At 42.2% G+C, this 20,891-nt stretch overlaps 1 protein-coding gene across 1 annotated transcript in view; it reads right to left on the bottom strand.

The window, feature by feature from the left end:
- CEP128 (centrosomal protein 128) overlaps positions 1–20,891 on the bottom strand; it is a 450,179-nt gene that overhangs the window by 25,358 nt on the left and 403,930 nt on the right. Inside the window, exons 21-23 of the mRNA XM_038752555.1 lie at positions 18,210–18,287; positions 13,750–13,803; positions 11,837–11,950 (exon numbers count right to left, since the gene is read on the bottom strand). Of these exons, the coding sequence (XP_038608483.1) occupies positions 11,837–11,950; positions 13,750–13,803; positions 18,210–18,287 (246 nt within the window). The remainder of the gene's footprint in view (positions 1–11,836; positions 11,951–13,749; positions 13,804–18,209; positions 18,288–20,891) is intronic.

Raw genomic sequence — 20,891 nt, 5'->3', positions numbered from 1 at the left:
TCATCACTAATTTTCCAGGTTTTATCGAAGTTTTCTTACAACTCTAATGATAAGGAAGATCAGGGTTCCTCTTTGAGAAATCATGTATTTTTGTCTTATTCAATTATACTTCTTTCCTGCAGCCTTTAGTCGGCCAATAAGAATACATATTTTAGTATGGTGGTTCCTCTTCTCCAGTCCTTTAAGCTTTACTTTTAGTAAGTTCACTAGGTCTTTAATACTTCAGCTACAGAAAAATATTTGTCCCAATTCATTAGTTATACATTTACAATAAGAGGCAGGGAATGTGTCCATTATATTGTAAGCTACCAAGTGCTCAGTACAGTGCTCTGCAGATGGTAAGCTCTCAATAAATACAACTGACCGATTGACATGTACTACTTCCTTCTACTTCTTTTGTATTTTCACAAGTGCCGAGTATCTGCTCTGTATACAGCTGTGTGACCTTGGGCAAGTCACTTAACTTCTCTGTGCCTCAGTTACCTCATCTGTAAAATCTGTGAGCCCCATGTGGGACAACCTGATTATCTTGTATCTACCCCAGTGCTTAGAATAGTGCTTGGCACATAGTAAGTGCTTAACAAATGCCATCATTATTATTATGAGAAGCAGCATGGCTTAGCAGAACAAGCATGGGCTTGGGAGTCAGAGGTCATGGGTTCTAATCCCGGCTCTGCCGCTTGTCAGCTGTGTGACTTTGGACAAGTCACTTGACTTCTCTGTGCCTCAGTTACCTCCTCTGTAAAATGGGGATTAAGACTTGCGAGTCCCACGTGGGACAACCTGATTACCTTGTACCTACCCCAGGGCTTAGAACAGTGCTTGGTACATAGTAAGTGCTTAACAAATACCATTATTATAGTATACAATCAAATTTTGTTGAGGAGGATGCTGGTCATAGTGAAAGTACAGGAACTGTGATACCTTTTTTATTGTTATCATTATTATATTTGTATTTGTTAAGCACTTAGTATGTGTCCAGCACCATTATAATAACTGGGGTAGATGCGAGTTAATTAGTTTGAACACAGTCCCTGTGTCTCACATGGGGCTCACAATCTAAGTAGAAGAGAGAACGGGGATTTAACTCCCATTTTATCGATGAGGAAACTGAGGGACAGAGAGGTTAAAAGACTTGCCCAAGGTCACACAGCAGACAACTGTTAGAGCAGAGATTAGAACCCAGATTGTCTGACTCCCAGTCTCGTGCCCTTTCCAGTAGGCCACACTGCTCCTCAGACAATGTTGTAAAATATTACACTGACTTTAGTAAAGTGTCAGTGCTTAGCCTCATTAGGAGTTCATCTAAAATAATAGAACAAATAAAAAAATATTTAATATTCTCTCTACAGTCTCCTTAGGGTGTACCCCTGTGACTTTTCAGTAAAATAAAAATAGCCTAAAGGCCAAAAATTCTTATTTTAGTACTGTGAAATGAGATCAATACCAAAGGTACATACACATAAAGAGCCTCCCAACAATGAAGATTTGTAGACATAATGGACTTGCTCTATTCAGGAAATGAAGCACATTTCTCAGGACACTAGATTTCCCTAAATATGCAGGTTATCATGATTTATTTTGAAAATAGCATTTTAGTTAGTCTATGCCTTCCTAGAATGAATGTGATTAAATGATCAACTGTTATGAATGACAAATCCATCAACTGAATGATCTGTTATAGGAGACAGCCAAAGAATGGAGTGCCCCCAACTAACGGGAAATGCTTTAGAGGGGGCTCTGTGTATGGCAGTATGTCAGGACCTAATTCTCAAACACTGCAATAAGCTCTGCTAGAGAAATGCCACACAAATTCACAGGTGAGATAAGACCAACATCTTCAAGAAGAATAACGACCATGTCTTCATCAAACAGAAACTCCTTACTGTTGCCTTAAAAGCATTCAATCACCTTGTCCCCTCGTACCTCATCTCACTGATTTCCTACTACATCCCAGCCCTCACACTTAGCTCCTCTTATGCCAATCTACTTACTGTACCTAGATCTCACTCTAGCTCAGTGTTGACCTCTCACCCATGTCCTGCCTCTGACTTGGAAAACCCTCCATCTTCATACCTGATAATCACTCTCACCACCTTCAAAGCCTTATTAAAAGCACATCTCCCCCAAGGGACCTTCCCCGACTAAGCCCTCATTTCCTCTTCTCCCACTCCCTTCTGTGTCACCTTTGCACTTGGATTTGCCCCCAACTGCACTTATGTACATATCTGTAATTTATTTATTTATTTATTTATTTATTTATTTATTTATTTATTTATTTATTTATTTATTTATTTATTCTTACTCTCCCAAGAGCTTAGTACAGTGCACTTCACAAGTATGTGCCCAAGTGAATATGATTGCTTGATGATTATGTATGTGGCTCAGTGGAAAGAGCACGGGCTTTGGAGTCAGAGGTCATGGGTTCAAATCCCAGCTCCGCCACTTGTCAGCTGTGTGACTTTGGACAAGTCACTTAACTTCTCTGTGCCTCAGTTACCTCATCTGTAAAATGGGGATTAAGACTGTGAGCCCCCCGTGGGGCAACCTGCTCACCTTGTAACCTCCCCAGTGCTTAGAACAGTGCTTTTCACATAGCCCACTGTTGGGTAGGGACTGTCTCTATATGTTGCCAACTTGTACTTCCCAAGCGCTTAGTACAGTGCTCTGCACACAGTAAGCGCTCAATACGATTGATTGATTAAGTGCTTAATAAATGCCATTATTATTATTATATCCTAAATTTATTCATTTATATCAATTTCTATCTCACTTTCTAGACTGTGCACTTCTTATAAGCAGGGAATGTGCCTACCAATTCTGTTGTACTCTCTTAAGCACTTAGTACTCTGTACACAGTAAGAGCTCAATAAATACCATTGGTTGGATGATTGATTTATTGATGGGCACTGCAGGAATTGATGTATTCCAACAAGCCCTTTCCATATCAGCTTCCTAGGAGAGTGAAGCATGACTGCAAAGCCTACTAATTCAGCAGATTAAAAGCATTATTAAAAGTTTTTGAAATAATAGCCCAGGAATTGCTGATGACTGTACTCCTGAGGCTAATATACATAATTATGTATTTTAAGAAGAAGACTAAGATGACTACGATTATGAATTGCTTGCTATGTGACCTTGGGCAAGTCACTTAACTTCTCAGTGCCTCAGTTCCCTCAACTGTAAAATGAGGATTGAATCCTCCTCCCTCTAATATAGATGGTGCATCCCATATGGGAGAGGGACTATGTCCAATCTGTTGTACTTGTACTTACCCCAGTGCTAGAACATAGCTTCAAACATAGTAAGAGCTTAAAAAATACCATAAAAAATTGCTTGGCTTTGTCAACTGATAATAAATACAAAGAAAATCAGGGGTATGCTACTAAACTGGGCCCAAAAATCTCTATACTCCCTTGTACATTTCCATCATTGGCAACAATGAAGCATTAAGTGTATGAAGATAGTGCTTCATACAGTGCTCAATAAATAAACTGAGTAAGCACTCAATAAATACAATTGACTGACCAACTGAAGCTCTTTGAAGTTGCAATGGTGTCCCACATTCTGTATAAATGTGAGACCTGGACCTGCTATAGAAAACATATTCAGATTCCTGAAAAGTTTCCCCATTATCACCTACGAACCACTGTCAACTTCAAAGGGCTGGGCAATTAATCAATCAATCAATGATATTTATTGAGTGCTTACCATATGCAGAACACTGTACTAAGCACTTGGGAGAATACAATACAACAGAGGTAGCAGACACATTTCCTGCTCAGAATGAGCTTACAGTCTAAGAGGGGGAGATAGACATTATTATATATAAATATTTTATAATACATAATTTAAAGCGATGCACATTATTATTATAAAGATATGTGCAAGATTATCAACAATAAGTTCTTGGCATTCTGTTAGCTCACCAGGATTGAGGCAGTGCTCTTTGTTGGGAGGCACATGTGAGGAGAATGGATGAGAGTAAGATCATCCAACAGCTGTTCTATGATGACCTGAAAAGGGTGGACATATGTTGAGAGTGCAGGATAAATGGATTTATAGACAAAGTGAAGCACAGACTCAAACACTTTGAAATAGTGGACTGTTTGGAGGCCAATGCAGAAGCCAGATCAGCTGGTCAGCTGTTCTCAGGAAAATAGTAGTGGTACAAATCACATTTATAGTGCCCCCACTGAATGCTGGGAAATTATAAAACAAGGAAGAGATGTGTTCCCTGTCTATACGAAGCTTACACTCTAACAAGGAAGTTGGACCCAAATATTTGCAAATGGACAAATAATTGAATGTACAACTGAATAAACATATTAAAAAGGGTGGACGAGAAGCAGCAAGGAGTGCTATGTCTATGAAGCAACAATCTGTGGACAAAGAGAAAAACTAAGCCAAATGGTCAGCAAGGCCTTCAGGATCAATGATATTTACTAAGTACTTACTTTGTGCGGAGCACTGTACTAAGCACCAGGACGAGTACAGTATAAGAGTTGGTAGACACATTGTGTGCCCATGAGGAGCAGAGGGGGAGGCAGACATTAACACAAATGGATAAATTGCAGTTATGTACATTAGTGCTATGGGAGCAGCAAGGGGTCTTTATCTCCATACCAAATTGAAGGTTTGCAAGACTGGTATGGTTTCCAGCTTTCTATAAAGTGTACAAGTCTGGTGTGGTTTCCAGCTTTCTATAGCCCTGCATCTATTCCAGAAGGTCCTGGAACTGTTTCCTCAGCATTCACAACAAATCATTCTCAGTGTAGATTACCCATCTTAAAGCGCTGGAGCACAATGAACTCACCAGCCTTGAGGTGGAGCTCAAAGCCATTCAGCTCTGCTGGGTAGGACAAGGGAAAAGAATGGGTGACAGCAGAACACCCAACCAGCTGCTGAATAGGGAAATGAAAGGGGACACAGGCAAGTCTGGGTGAGATTGGGGGTGGAGTACGTAGTTGGTGAAAGATTTATGAAGCACAGTCTCAAATGATGCAATAAAGGAATGGACTTTTAGGAGACCGACTTCATAAGCACTTAGTACAGTGCTCTGCACAAAGTAAGAGCTCAATAAATACAATCGAATGAATGAGCACAAATAGGAGAGGGGCTCTGCTGTCCTGGAGTCAAGACTTGAGAAAGGTTGGAATACCAAGGAAGCAGGCTTGCAAACTGAAACAGGACTGCTCTCTGGCCAGCGCTGACTTTCTTGCATCCTTCCTTGACCACCTCCCTCTCTCGTAGCCCAGCAAACGGATATCGGAGGCCTTGGTGTAAAGCAACCGACCTCTCTGCCACAGACACATATGCAATGGGTTTTTCAATCCAAGCAGTTCAGATTACATGTGTTGAAAGGGTTGTTCAGACTGTGATGCCATCCCAGCGGAAGATAAGAAAATTGGCAGGATTTAAAATAAAATTTAGCTGTACTCCTCTTGACTACAAATTTACAACCTGGGAATCTTGTCATAGTTCTGATGGCAGACATAGTGACAGATTGCTTGTGAAACACAAAATTTTTCCTCCCAAAGGGTGGGACAATGTGACCTGGTTGAGCACAGACCAGGAATCAGAAGGACCTGAGTTCTAGTCTCAGCTCTGCCACTTTTCTGCTGTGTGACCTTGGACACATCCCTTAACTTCTCTGTGCTTCAGTTAGCTCATCTGTAAAATGGGGATTAAGACTGTCAACCCCGTTTGGGACATGGGCTGTGTCTGAACTGATTAGCTTGTATCTACCCCAGTGCTTAGTACAATGCCTGGTACATAGTAAGCACTTATCAAATACCATAAAAAAACCCAACAACTTTAGAGGCAGTGTTTTGATCACTTCATGCAATCTATAAACATATTTGGCTTGGATACTGTTTAATGGGAGTATTTATTTTAATGAACTTTCCCATCCCTGTAGACAGCACCATCATCCTTACTTTCTCTCAAGCTTGTAAACTTCGTGTTATCCTTAATGCATCGCTCTCATTCAACCCACATATTCAATCTTTCACTCAATCCTGTTGGTTCAAGCTTCACAACATCACTGAAATCCACCATTTCCTTACCATCCAAACTGCTGTTAATCCAAGCACTTATCCTATCCTGTCTTGATTACTGTGTCAGCCTCCTTGCTAACCTCCCTGCCTCCTTTCTCTTCCAACTTCAGGCCATACTTCACTCAGATGCCCAGATAAATTTTCTATAGAAACGTTCAGTCCATGTTTCCCCACCTCCAGTGGTTGCCCATCTACCTCCACACAAAACAGCAACTCCTTACAATCAGCTTTAAAGCACTCGGTCACCTTGCCCTCTCCTACCTCCATTCGCTACTTTTCTACTACAACCCAGCCTGCACACTTCGCTCCTCTAATGGCAACTTACTCACTGTACCTGTCACATTTATCTCGCCACCCACCTCTCACCCACATCCTGTGTTTGGCCTGGAACACCTTCTCCCTTCATATCCAAAAGACAATTATTCTCCCCGCCTTCCATGACTGTTTGAAGGCACATCTCCTCCAAGAGGCCTTTCCTGACTGTACCCTCATTTCCTTTTCTCCCACTTCCTTCTGCATCATCCTGATTTGCTCCCTTTATTCACACTCCCATGAGCCCCACGGCACTTATGCACATATCCATAATTTATTTATTTATAGTAATGTCTGTCTACCTCCCTAGACTGCAAGCTTGCCGTGGGCAGGGACTGTGTCTATCACCCTGCGTGATTAGTACGTGCTCTGCACACAGTAAGCACTCAGTAAATGCAATTTATTGATTGACTTTGATTTTATCCGACTCTCTAAACAGCTTGACTCAATGAAATAGCGTATTTGGAGAGCAGCTATCAAAGTGATCAGCATCTGGGCATCTTAATCTGCCTTTTGGAAAAACGGTAGAAGAAAATAAAAACTTTTCTGTAGGCCCTTTAAAAGAATGGAATACAATTTGAAAAAAAACCTGTATTTGGAACAGATAAGACAGTTTCTGAGGAAAAGAAATGCAGGCAGTAAAGAGGGATTTCTTGACTAAGCCACACTGATCAGTGAAATCTGATTAGCACTGTTCTGTTACTTGCTTTTGAACATTTTGTTCTATTTGAAACAGCTGTGACAGCAAAGAAGGCTGTATGGCGTGCAAAAACCCAATTAGGCCTGACCAAAGGGAAGCCATGAAATGCTCCTGTTGTCTGCAGAGACACAGAGAAAATATTGTTTTAGATTCCGCTTTGTATTGGATTCTTAATATAAACTTTCAGATCTGCCTTGCCCAGCAAGCTTGGTCTGCTTAGTACAATATTGCATTATGCTCCCAGCCATTGTGGAACTTGGTCCCACTCAAAATCTAAACAGGTTTCTAGAAATCTGATCATTTTTGCTCTGTTGATTGCCATGGGAGAAAACAGCAGGAGGTCGGGCTACAGTACTTGGCCTGAAAGAGAAACTGACTTGCACACTTCCTGCTCACCCTTCACTACAGAAGCAGAGTCTAGTCAAATCAGATGGTTCATTGGCTTCTTACAACAGTAACAACACGATGCAAGTCGGTTGCCAAAACAGCTCTGCTGCTCCAGCAGTTATTTCTCTGGCAAATCGGGCTACAGGGTTGGTTCTGTGACTCTAAGGCTAACCGGAATACAGTTCTAAACAGTACATAGATATTACATTTCTCTATCCCTTGTATTCACACACAAATGTACTTTCCAAAAACAAATATATGAAATGTGGAGCAGGTCCAACTCTCAGATAGTTCAACTAATACTCTTCCCTATAATATATAAGGAAAAGGAAATGAAGTGTAGACTTCAACATCAGTAATGGGCACAGTAATCTATAGACTCCAGAGGCTGTTGGCTATCACTTGGCTCACCAATTTTCAACCATCTATTAGGGTCAGAGGAGATGATCCTCTTTTTTACTAGCACTGCTAAACCAAGTCCTTTGCCATATTTTGATTATTATTATTATAACAGTAATTATACATTTTAATAATTATGTGATATTTACAGAGCCAACCACTGCATTAAAGGCTGTGACAGAGTCGAGAAAATCAGGTAAGACACAGTCCCTGTCCCACCTAGCTCTCAAAGTCTAAAAGGAAGAAAACTACCATCTCTAAGCATATGATTCCCAAATCTACATCTCCAGCCCTGATCTTTCTCCTTCTCTACAGCCTCATCTTCCTCTTGACTTCAGGACATTTCTACTTTGATGTCCAGCAGACACTTCAAACTTAACATGTCCAAAACACAAATTCCTTGTCTTTCCACCCAAACCCTGGCCTCCCACTGTCTTTCCCATTAATGTTGACAGCACCACCATCCTTCCTGTCTCACAAGCCCGTAGCCTTGGCATTATTTTTAACTCATCTCTCTAATTCAATTCACATACTAAATCTGCTATCAAAATTTGTTGGTTCAACTTTCATAACTGCTAAAATCCAGCCTTTCCTCCCTATGTAACCTGCTGCTACACTGATCCCAGCACTTATCTTACCCTGCTTTGACTACTGCATCAACACCTTGCTGATCTCCCTGCCTCTTGTCTCTCAATCAATCAATCAATCAATCGTATTTATTGAGCGCTTACTGTGTGCAGAGCACTGTACTAAGCTCTTGGGAAGTACAAGTTGGCAACATATAGAGACGGTCCCTACCCAACAGTGGGCTCACAGTCTAGAAGGGGGAGACAGAGAACAAAACAAAACATATAAACAAAATAAAATAAATAGAATAGATATTTACAAGTAAAATAAATAGAGTAATAAATACGTACAAACATATATACACCTGGGATACAGGTGCTGTGGGGAAGGGAAGGGGGTAAGGCAGGCAGGATGAAGGGGGGGAGGGGGAGAGGAAGGAGGGGGCTCAGTCTGGGAAGGCCTCCTGGAGGAGGTGAGTTCTCAGTAGGGCCTTGAAGGGAGGAAGAGAGCTAGCTTGGTGGATGTGGGAAGGGAGGGCATTCCAGGCCAGGGGGATGACATGGGCCAGGGATCGACAGCGGGACAGGCGAGAACGAGGCACAGTGAGGAGATTAGCAGCAGAGGAGCAGAGGGTGCAGGCTGGGCTGTAGAAGGAGAGAAGGGAGGTGAGGTAGGAGGGGGTGAGGTGATGGAGAGCCTTGAAGCCCAGGGTGAGGAGTTTCTGCCTGATGTGTAGGTTGATTGGTAGCCACTGGAGATTTTTGAGGAGGGGAGTAACATGCCCAGAGCATTTCTGGACAAAGACAATCCCGGCAGCGGTGTGAAGTATGGATTGAAGTGGGGAGAGACAGGAGGATGGTAGATCGGAGAGAAGGCTGATACAGTAGTCCAGATGGGATAGGATGAGAGCTTGAACGAGCAGGGTAGAGGTTTGGATGAAGAGGAAAGGGCAGATCTTGGCAATGTTGCGGAGCTGAGACCGGCAGGTTTTGGTGATCGCTTGGATGTGAGGGGTGAACGAGAGAGCGGAGTCGAGGATGACACCAAGGTTGCGGGCTTGTGAGACGGGAAGGATGGTAGTGCCGTCAACAGTAATGGGAAAGTCAGGGAGAGGGCAGGGTTTGGGAGGGAAGACAAGGAGTTCAGTCTTGGACATGTTGAGTTTTAGGTGGCGGGCAGACTTCCAGATGGAGGTGTCCTGAAGGCAGGAGGAGATGCGAGCCTGGAGGGAGGGGGAGAGAGCAGGGGCAGAGATATAGATTTGGGTGTCATCAGCATAGAGATGATAGTTGAAGCCGTGGGAGAGAATGAGGTCACCAAGGGAGTGAGTGTAGATGGAGAACAGAAGGGGACCAAGAACTGAACCTTGGGGAACCCCCACAGTAAGGGGATGGGAAGGGGAGGAGAAGCCTGCAAAAGAGACTGAGAATGAACGACCGGAGAGATAAGAGGATAACCAGGAGAGGACGGAGTCTGTGAAGCTAAGGTTGGATAGCATGTTGAGGAGAAGGGGTGGTCCACAGTGTCGAAGGCAGCTGAGAAGTCGAGGAGGATTAGGATAGAGTAGGAGCCGTTGGATTTGGCAAGCAGGAGGTCATTGGTGACCTTTGAGAGGGCAGTTTCCGTGGAATGTAGGGGACGGAAGCCAGACTGGAGGGGGTCGAGGAGAGAGTTGGTGTTGAGGAATTCGAGGCAGCGTGTGTAGATGACTCGTTCAAGGAGTTTGGAAAGGAATGGTAGGAGGGAGATGGGGCGATAACTAGAAGGTGAGGTGGGGTCAAGACAGGGTTTTTTTAGGATGGGAGAGACATGGGCATGTTTGAAGGCAGAGGGAAAGGAACCAGTGGAGAGTGAGCAGTTGAAGATGGAAGCGGTTAAGGAGGGGAGAAGAGACGGAGTGAGAGATTTCATGAGATGAGAGGGAATGGGGTCAGAAGCACAGGTGGCCGGAGTAGCACTTGAGAGGTGCTACTTTGCCTCCCCTCAAACTGTCTCATTAATGAGTTAATTTAATATGTTGTTTTTCATATGAAGGCTACCCAAATACACTGACACACTAAGGACCTACTCCCCCAAACTTCCCAACATTGCCACACAGAATTTATCTAGATAAAAAACTACACTTGGTCATGTTCATGTGAATCTTATAAATTCAGATCTGCCACAAAAAATGTTATTACTCTGAATTTTAGCGAGGGCACTGCACTGTTAATGACTTAGCGAATATCCTTTATTTATTTATTTATATTAATGTCTGTCTGCTCCTCTAGACTGTAACCTCTTGATGGGCAGGACATTTGTCTACCAACTGTGTTGTACTGTACTCTCCCAAGTGCTTAGTATGGTGCTTTAAACACAGAAAGTGCTTAATAAATGCCACTGACTGACTGATTGAACATTTGATAGCGTGAGTCTACTTGGATATGGTGGGCCATGGTTTTGAAAGAAACAACATGAGCACATGCACACGGCATTGGAATCAATGAGTCTTAAAACTACATCACGAGTTTTCCTTAAGACCAGGCTTTGCAAGAGCATAATCCTTAGTACACAGAAGTGAATATATTATTTCCACTGCAAACAAAATACAAATGTATTACATTTGACATGAATGAAATCCCCATTTCATGCTAGATGTGTTTTTAGTGAGGTGATCAAAAAAGTACACTCAGTTTACTAATTAGTGAAAATACTCCATTACTGAAACACTGAAATAATAGCAGTGTGGGGAAACAGAACCACAATAATTTCTTTATGGTCCTATTCTACATTCAAACCTTCAAATCTACTTCTCAAATTGTCATTCGGCTTTCCCATTTAATTGAATGTCAGCCTCTGTCATAAACCACACTTCATTCTCTCCTCCAGCTGTGAACCTAATTTAAAAATGGAACTCAAAGTAGATTACTCTACTTGCTGAACATGTTAAACATTCATAACTTTGCCATATGTTGTTATGGAAATTGCACTGATTTATACCTATTGGTGTGTCACTAAATAGCACTGATTCACCTGATAACCAAACAACTGTGCTGGGAAGTAATTTGTTTCTAAACGCTTCATCTGCATCTGGACCTCCACTGACCCAAGGTGCAGGGGCCTGTGTTAGTGCGTCCTTGAGAGATCCAGTTTTTTTGGATTCAAAAGATCTTATGGCTTCACAGTTTCTAGGCAAAGGCATAACAAGTGCTTCAGGTAAATGAGATAGGGTAGACATCCATCTTTGGGAGTGGGAGGAATAGGAACTTGACAAGATTTGGGAACCCAGTGTCATGTTTCAATTGGGAAATTGGGTTGAAGAACCTTGACCAATAACAGGGGCTCTAGATGAATGTATGAAAACAGGCTGAAACAAGAGGTAGCCCAAAGGGCGTGAAGCTCAACAACGACAAAATCAAATAAAGGTCATTACTTTGAAGCTCTGACTTCTGTGCTTGGAAGCATCCAGTTGCTGCTGAAGAGACTCTATAATCTCTTTATATTTAGCGTATCTTTCTTCAATCACCTCTCTTGGATGATAGTGGTCCTGGAAACAAAGCAAAATGTTTCAGTTCCATTGGATTACAGTAATCGGCTGAAGGAGGAAATCCAAAACCTGAAATCTCAACAAGAGGGGATACTCTGGGACCAGGGCAAATGGGGAAGTGACCTAAATGAACTGAAGAAATGGTCCCATGAAAACAGGGTGAAAACCTAGAGAGATACATTAAGGTGATGCAATTAGGGACAAAAAACAAACACCATAATCAAATGACAGGGAAATCCTACCCAACCACAACCTAAATCACAAATTGTCAATCACAAGCTAAATGTGAATTTAAAAAGGTAACATTGTAATTATAAAAGACTAACATGTTCCCAGGGCTTAAAAGATCAGTAATATGACAGGCAGAGGGCAGGTACTAAGAATTCTGCCACAGTTTGCACTAGTCAGACTGCTCTTAGACTAGTGTGTAGAGTTTTAAAAGGGTATGGAGAAATTAGAGAGGACTCTCATAAAAGCATCAACAATTATTTAAAGTAATCAACTGATGGTATTTATTGATCACGGTCTGTGCAATGCAGTGCAGTGCTTGGGAAAATGCAACTGGGTTACAATCCCTGCCTTTAAGGATCTTACAGTCCAGAGGAGTGGGGAAAAAACACAGAAATAATTTGGGGTCATTTGATCTGGAGAATAGAAAGCAAAGGGCAGAGTTAATTATCTTCCAGTGCTCTGAATACAGTAAGCACTCATTAAATACCACTGATTAACAAAGGACTTTTATGAGTATGCAGTTATTATCCCTGCCCACATAGAGTTAAATAAGAGGGAATAGGTATAAATGGAATCGCTATGACCTAAACCAAAGAACACAGTCCCAACTTCTCATCCTGGCTCTGGCACCAGTCTGCTATGTGATCTTGGGCAAGTAACTTAACTTCTCTGTGTCTCAGTTTCTTCAACAGTAAAATGGGGATTCAATTCCTATTCTCTTCCCTACTTAGACTGTGAGTCCCAGGTGGGAAAGGCACTGTGTCCTACCTAATTTTTTTGAACCTACCCCAGAGCATAGAACAGTGCTTGGTACATAGCAGGTGCCTAACAAATGCCATCAAAAAATGGAAGAAGAATAGGTTTTGGTTGGACATATGGAAGAACCTCTTTACTTCAAGGGCAATAAAGCACTGGAATGAAGAACCAAGGAAAGTTGAGGAGTCCCTGTCCCTGGAGACTGTTAAGGAAAGAATACAAAGCCACCCACTCTATCTGGTTTAAGTATTCCCATGGCAGAAGGTAAGGACAGGGTCATATTAACTCTTAAGGTCCTTTTTTGGTTTATTTTTCTATGATTTTGTATAACCCAGAAGTGACTAATTAGAGGTATTTGGTACTAGGATCACAGGGACTCCATCTGCTTCCTTGAAAGAAATGAGAAGCCACATGGCCAAATGGCTAGAGCATGGGCTTGGCAGTCAGAAGGACCTGGGTTCTAACCCTGGCTCCACCATTTGTCTGCTGTGTGAACTTGGGCAAGTCGCTTAACTTGTCTGTGCCTCAGTTACCTAATCAAGACTGTGAGCCCCATGTGGAACAAGGACTGTGTCCAAGCCTGACATCTTTGTAACTACTCCAGGGCTTAGTACAGTGTCTGGCACATAATCAGCATTTAACAAATACCATTAAGAAAATGAGGGAAGTCAAATACAGCTATAGAATGACAATGGGAGTTATTCTTCCCTAAAACTGAGATCCCAAATTCAGTCTATCCAAACTGGACTGGATGATCTCTGCCAAACTCCATGAAATCAATATCACATGATTATTTCCACAAAGGTAGTTACCTGAATGGTCACTCTGGAGTGTTCCGTGGGCGATATCCTGCCATGGATAATCTCCTCGGGAGAAATATTGCTAAATTTAAAACCAGGGCCATTTGCCATCAATCACTCAATCAATGGAATTTATTAACCACTTACTGTGTGCAGAGAACTGTACTCAGTACTTAGAACAGTGCTCAGCACATAGTAAGAATTTAATAAATACCATTATTATTATTATTATTACTTGGGAGAATACAAGAGAGTTGGTAGACATGATCCCTGCCTATAAAGAGCTTACAGTCTAGTGGGGAAGACAGACATCTAGACAAATGAGAGGGGAAATGGCAGAGTATAAGGCTATGTACATAATAATAATAATGACATTTGTTAAGCACTTACTATGTGCAAAGCACTGTTCTAAATGCTGGGGAGGATACAAGATGATCAGATTGTCCCAGGTGGGGCTCACAGTCTTCATCCCCATTTTACAAATGAGGTAACAGAGGCACAGAGAAGTTAATCAATCAATCGTATTTATTGAACGCTTACTGTGTGCAGAGCACTGTACTAAGTGTTTGGGAAGTACAAGTTGGCAACACACAGAGGCGGTTCCTACCCAACAGTGGGCTCACAGTCTAGAAGGGGGAGACAGAGACCAAAAGAAAACATATTAACAAAATAAAACAAATAGAATAGATATGTACAAGTCAAATAAATAAATAGAGTAATAAATACGTACAAACATATATACAGGTGCTGTGGGGAAGGGAAGAAGTTAAGTGACTTCCCTAAAGTCACACAGCTGACAATTGGCAAAGCTGGGATTTGAACCCATGACCTCTTGACTCCCAAACCCATGCTCTTTCCACTGAGCCACGAAGTCCAATGGAGCTGAGGATGAGGTGAATATCAAATGCCAAAGGGCTTTTTTGTTTTCCTATAAACAGAACCACCAAACCAATAACTTCTTCCACTCTATAACAAAATTATACTGTGTGAAAATTTTGGAAGTGCCTATTAAGGGACCTCATACTTCATTAACCAGGAAAACAATGATTCTGATATAATTAGGTTGATTTAGTGGCTTAAAGGAACAATACTGTTCTAACCAATACCTCTTTGGAAACAAAAGAGAAAATGTCAAATTAGCCACAGGTTTGAGCAATCTAGCTGGAATGGAAAGAACCTTGACAAAAAAGATAACAGGCTCTGACATCTGAGGGAGGTAAAAGATTCCTGAGATAATACATGAAAAGTTATTCCCACAGAGTCTGAGGCCAAATGAAATCCATGGGGTGTACGTCATAGGGTCGTCATTAGAGACCTTTTCTCTTTTGGATGAAAACACGTATTTCAAATGTACTATTGCAAAATGAAATGGAAATGAATCTGTGGTTTACTACATCCAGTCTGACCTTTCTCACTCCTGTGAGATGGGAGGTGAGCTCTTTGAAGGGCAGAGAAAGAAATGGGTGCTGTATTCCTCCCTTCTCTTCCCCAATTTTCCTCACCCCTAGTTGACAGGAAGACCCTCCCAGAGGACAGACAACCACCTGGCCACCCTGATCGGTCTTTCTGGCCACCTCCTCCCAGGCAGGAGGGACAGGTTTGCTACCATTTCAGATAACCATCAAATTTAGGTAGGCAAAACATGCCACAAAACCCTCATAGAAGATGGTTCATTTTACCATGGGATCTGTTATAATGCTGCTTCATTATGGACCCTAGTTTTTTTTGAAGTAGGTGACAAAGAGGAGGTAAATACTCAAGGACTCTGGGAACTGGAAAGGGAATCCCTTTTGTCTCAGCCATTCCCAGCCCTGGGGATTCCCATTTCCCTTCCTTAGCTCTCTGTGGGCAGGGAACCATCATCATCATCAATCGTATTTATTGAGCGCTTACTATGTGCAGAGCACTGTACTAAGCGCTTGGGAAGTACAAATTGGCAACATATGGAGACAGTCCCTACCCAACAGTGGGCTCACAGTCTAAAAGGGGGAGACAGAGAACAAAACCAAACATACTAACAAAATAAAATAAATAGAATACATATGTACAAGTAAAATAAATAAATAGAGTAATAAATATGTACATATATACATATATACAGGTGCTGTGGGGAAGGGAAGGAGGTAAGACGGGGGGATGGAGAGGGGGACAAGAGGGGGAGGAAGGAAGGGGCTCAGTCTGGGAAGGCCTCCTGGAGGAGGTGAGCTCTCAGTAGGGCCTTGAAGGGAGGAAGAGAGCTAGCTTGGCGGATGGGCAGAGGGAGGGCATTCCAGGCCCGGGGGATGACGTGGGCCGGGGGTCGATGGCGGGACAGGCGAGAACGAGGTACGGTGAGGAGATTAGCGGCGGAGGAGCGGAGGATGCGGGGTGGGCTGTAGAAGGAGAGAAGGAAGGTGAGGTAGGAGGGGGCGAGGTGATGGAGAGCCTTGAAGCCCAGGGTGAGGAGTTTCTGCCTGATGTGCAGATTGATTGGTAGCCACTGGAGATTTTTGAGGAGGGGAGTAATATGCCCAGAGTGTTTCTGGACAAAGATAATCCGGGCAGCAGCATGAAGTATGGATTGAAGTGGAGAGAGACACGAGGATGGGACATCAGAGAGAAGGCTGATGCAGTAGTCCAGACGAGATAGGATGAGAGCTTGAATGAGCAGGGTAGCGGTATGGATGGAGAGGAAAGGGTGGATCTTGGCAATGTAATCTTGGAACGTGTCTACCAACTTGGTTGTATTGTACTCTTCCGAGAACGTAGTACAGTGCTCAGCGGAAGAACGTAGTACAGTGCTCAGCCCTCAGTGAGCACTCAATAAATACCATTGACCATTTCATACGATTTTGGCATCAGGAATTTCTTTCCTGGAGAAATTAGTAAGCTACCACTACCTTGACTTCCACGAACACCACCAATGGGTTATTGGTGGGAAGGAGAGTGAAGGAACATTGAGATAGCTGGAGAACGCGAGAGGGCTACACCAAGTCTTGTGGGGAACACACAGATGGCCTGGAGCTACTATTTTCGTAAATTAAATAACGACAATAGGAAATTGAAGACAATTGTGAGGTCTTCAACTCTGCTAACAACAAAAGAATAAGTACGCATAATGCCCAAGTCACTGTAGGTAATCTCTCTCTCTGTGTCTTTCTCTTTTCTCTTGTGCTCTCTCTCTCTCTCTCTCTCTCTCTCTCTCACACACACACACACACACACACACACACACACACCCATACAGGGGTAGGCAGACTGAAAAAGATATATATATATATATATATATATAGAGAGAGAGAGAGAGAGAGAGAGAGAGAGAGAGAGAAAGATACTAGACTGTAAACTCCTTGAGGGACATATTTTTTACTTCTATTATATGTTCTGAATTTTGAGGCACCAAGCATGCCTCAAGTAAGGTGGGACAGGGACTCTATCCTGGCTAATTAACTCATATCTACTACAATGCTTAGAACAGTGCTTGACATATAGTAAGGGCTTAACAAATACCACTAAAAAAAGGTGACTGGCTCCCCGAGACTGTGCCCTTTAGGGAGAGGTGGTAGTTTTGCTCTGCCTCTGCTTTGCCCAAACTCCCTACTGTCATTACCTCCCAGAGTCCTTCCTGGCCTGCCAACCCTAGAAACCCAGGGACTCACCACCCCAAATGTTGTCACTGCTGAGGAATGATCCTACAACTGGGGCCAATTGGTCTCAGATCTGTGATATTAAATTACATAAGCTCTTGATATAACTGTATAAGCACTTTAACAGAAAAGGTGCTCTATAAAACCAAATTACTATTATTATTACATTTCATATCGAGTGACACTGGGGCGGTGTTGATAGAAAGTATTGTATAGGAGGCATTTGAGATTGGCAGATTTTATCTTATTTAAACTTCTCCTGCACGATTTAATTTCTAAAGTTTAGAGTATGCAAATGCATAAAAGTAATTGAGAAGCGTGCTACGCAAATATTTTGTTCGTTAAATGTCTTTCACTACTGCATCAAAGATTGGCCTGTGGGGAGAAACCCCGGACACTAAGCAGATACTACTGCACGTGGCACACTGCAGAGGAAACTAAGTAGCAACACAGCTTCTAAAACAAACAGTCCCCTGGCATTTTTTGTTTAGGACTATAGGTCATCTCCAAAATCACCTTCAGTTACCAAAAGGAATCGCTTCTTGTCACAATAACCATGATCTGGCCTACTTATGGACTAAATTTTCCAGAGCCTGTATTTTCTTGAGACTCTATTTTCCTAAGAATATCTAGATGAACTAACTCCAACATGCCAAATCGATTCACTCAAAGTAGTAAATAAACCCCACTGTGAATAGACAATGTGTGGATACTGCAATCTGATTTTCACTAAGGTCTTTTACTCTCTTCCTCACTTCTTCCCTCATCCTCTAGGTTCATTAAGAAGATGTCATGGGTTCTCATCCAGGTAAAAATATAGAAAGAGGCAAGCCAGAAAATTCTCACTCCAAACTCTTTGAAATCTTCCAGGAGGCTCAGTTTCTCAGGAACGGATTCCAGATGGTCCAAAGCCACTCGGGTACTCTAAAAAAAAAAAGCATAAGGAAACCAAACATAATAAAAATTTGATCAAATGCTTTCCAGTATCTTGTCAGAAATAGTAAAATCAGTTTCTACCAATTGGTACTGTCAGTGTACACTGCATATGGAGATAGATAAAAAAATGCATCAGAAATCTATGTAAAACATCATTTTCATTCATTCATTCATTAATCGTATTTATTGAGCACTTACTGTGTGCAGAGCACTGTACTAAGCACTTGGGAAGTACAAGTTGGCAACATATAGAGACGGGCCCTAACCAACAGTGGGCTCACAGTCTAGAAGGGGGAGACAGAGAACAAAACCAAACATACTAACAAAATAAAATAAATAGAATAAATATGTACAAATAAAATAAACAAATAGAGTAATAAATACGTACAAACATATATGCATATATACAGGTGCTGTGGGGAGGGGAAGGAGGTAAGGCGGGGGGATGGGGAGGAGGAGGAGGGGGGAGGAAGGAGGGGGCTCAGTCTGGGAAGGCCTCCTGGAGGAGGTGAGCCCTCAGTAGGGCCTTGAAGGGAGGAAGAGAGCTAGCTTGGCGGATGTGCAGAGGGAGGGCATTACAGGCCAGGGGGATGACGTGGGCCGGGGTTCGACGGCGGGACAGGCGAGAATGAGGCACGGTGAGGAGATTAGTGGCAGAGGAGCGGAGGGTGTGGGCTGGGCTGTAGAAGGAGAGAAGGGAAGGTGAGGTAGGAGGGGGCGAGGTGATGGAGAGCCTTGAAGCTGAGGGTGAGGAGTTTTTGCCTGATGCGTAGGTTGATTGGTAGCCACTGGAGATTTTTGAGGAGGGGAGTAACATGCTCAGAGCGTTTCTGGACAAAGACAATCCGGGCAGTGGCATGAAGTATGGATTGAAGTGGGGAGAGACAGGAGGATGGGAGATCAGAGAGGAGGCTGATGCAGTACAATGCCACCTTTTAGTCGGTTTTGGCTCTACACTGTGTAATTTACTATACCTTTTTAATGATCTCCATATAAAGGAGATCTTTCCACAGGATCTCCTCTGGCCTGGCCCACCCCCACCCCACCCCACCCCCAACTCCAAACTGCTCCCTTCAAATTTTTAAGAGGCTTTACTAAAAAATATTTTTAAAAGAAATTCATTTGTCTTTAATCACTTTCCAAAATGATTTCATGGGTAAATAGCATTATCTGACATATTATAAAACTTCAAATAGAACATTTCACGTAACTATTAATTTACAAATCTGAACCATATGTGGACATAAATAAACTGCAGGCTATTATTGATAAACAGGCCAATTACCAGAGCTCATATGTCTTCATGAAACCAAACTCTGCCATCAGAAGTAGAATCAGGGTTCCCAACAATGCTTTTTGCAAAATGAAGACAAAGTAAAAACATTTCCAAAGGTTCAGGAAAAATACTGTCCAAAATTAAAATGTTGATGACAAGGTACAGACAACCATTCAGATTGGAGAGTTGACAACTTTTTTATTTCTCTAGCCATAGGTTCAAATCCAGTCAGCCTTGGGATTAATACAAAATCAAAATAATCAAAAAGTTAATACTGGAGATAGATTGGCCACCCCTCTAACTGATCTAACTGATCAAAAATCTATATTAAGGAATTACCTCCTCTATAACTGGCTGCATTATATAATCACAAGGAAAAGAACAGAAAAATCAGTCCTTGGTCATGCTCCTTAGAAAATAGGGTTGAGGCTAATCAGTCAATCAATCACTCAGTGGTATTACTGAAATGAAAGTGGGTTTTTTCGGCCAGATTCGTGCTCTACTGGTTTAGTTAGAAAAGGATTTCAGTTTTCCTACTGTCAGTTTGTGGTTGCTCTCTCTCAAGCAATACACTCACTTTAGAAAGACAGAGCCATAAATAAATGTCTTGGTGATTCAAAAAGAATGAATTCCAAGTTTATTCGCTTCTTTATAGGTAGGACTGCTACTGAACCCTTCTATCTAGGTTACACCCGGATCAATGGTGCATGAAAGCACGGGAAGAGATTATCTATAAATGCAAAAATAAGGAATGTGTTGTGGATTGTGTGTTGGTCTTTTCATTTATACTGGCACACATGGATACAATCTCACTACTGGGGGCATGACATTTAAACATGAAGAACAGCGGGGATCCTCAGAGATTCCATTACAAGGATGCTCCTAACATCATGGAACTTCAATTAAATATTGGTAGGCCTTAGACAACCCTCCTCTTATTTTTTTGTTAATCCATGGGTCTGATATTCATAATCTATTGAAGAGCAGCCAAAAACAGTTCTGATTATCTCCTGCACAGGCCCCAAACTACCTCAGGGCATCCTTCTGCTGTATATTTTGACTTTTTAAAACCCGCTTACTTTTTGACTTGGTTTTAGTTTGGTTACAGTTGAACTTATAAATTTTTATTGTTTCCAATCATTTTGTTTCTCTTTCTCAGACAGGGGTTGATATTTCTGAATGCCCAGACTCCTTGTTATAACAGCGTACCACAATAGGCCTAGAGACTGATACGTCAGATTGGACACCTCCCCCTCTCCCTCAGTCTTAAAATAATTTTTTCCCCTTTCTTGATATTTCCACAATAACAGGAGATC

Source organism: Tachyglossus aculeatus, chromosome 1 (genome assembly GCF_015852505.1).
Source record: "Tachyglossus aculeatus isolate mTacAcu1 chromosome 1, mTacAcu1.pri, whole genome shotgun sequence".
Taxonomy (NCBI): domain Eukaryota; kingdom Metazoa; phylum Chordata; class Mammalia; order Monotremata; family Tachyglossidae; genus Tachyglossus; species Tachyglossus aculeatus.
This window is presented reverse-complemented; position numbering and strand designations above follow the sequence as displayed.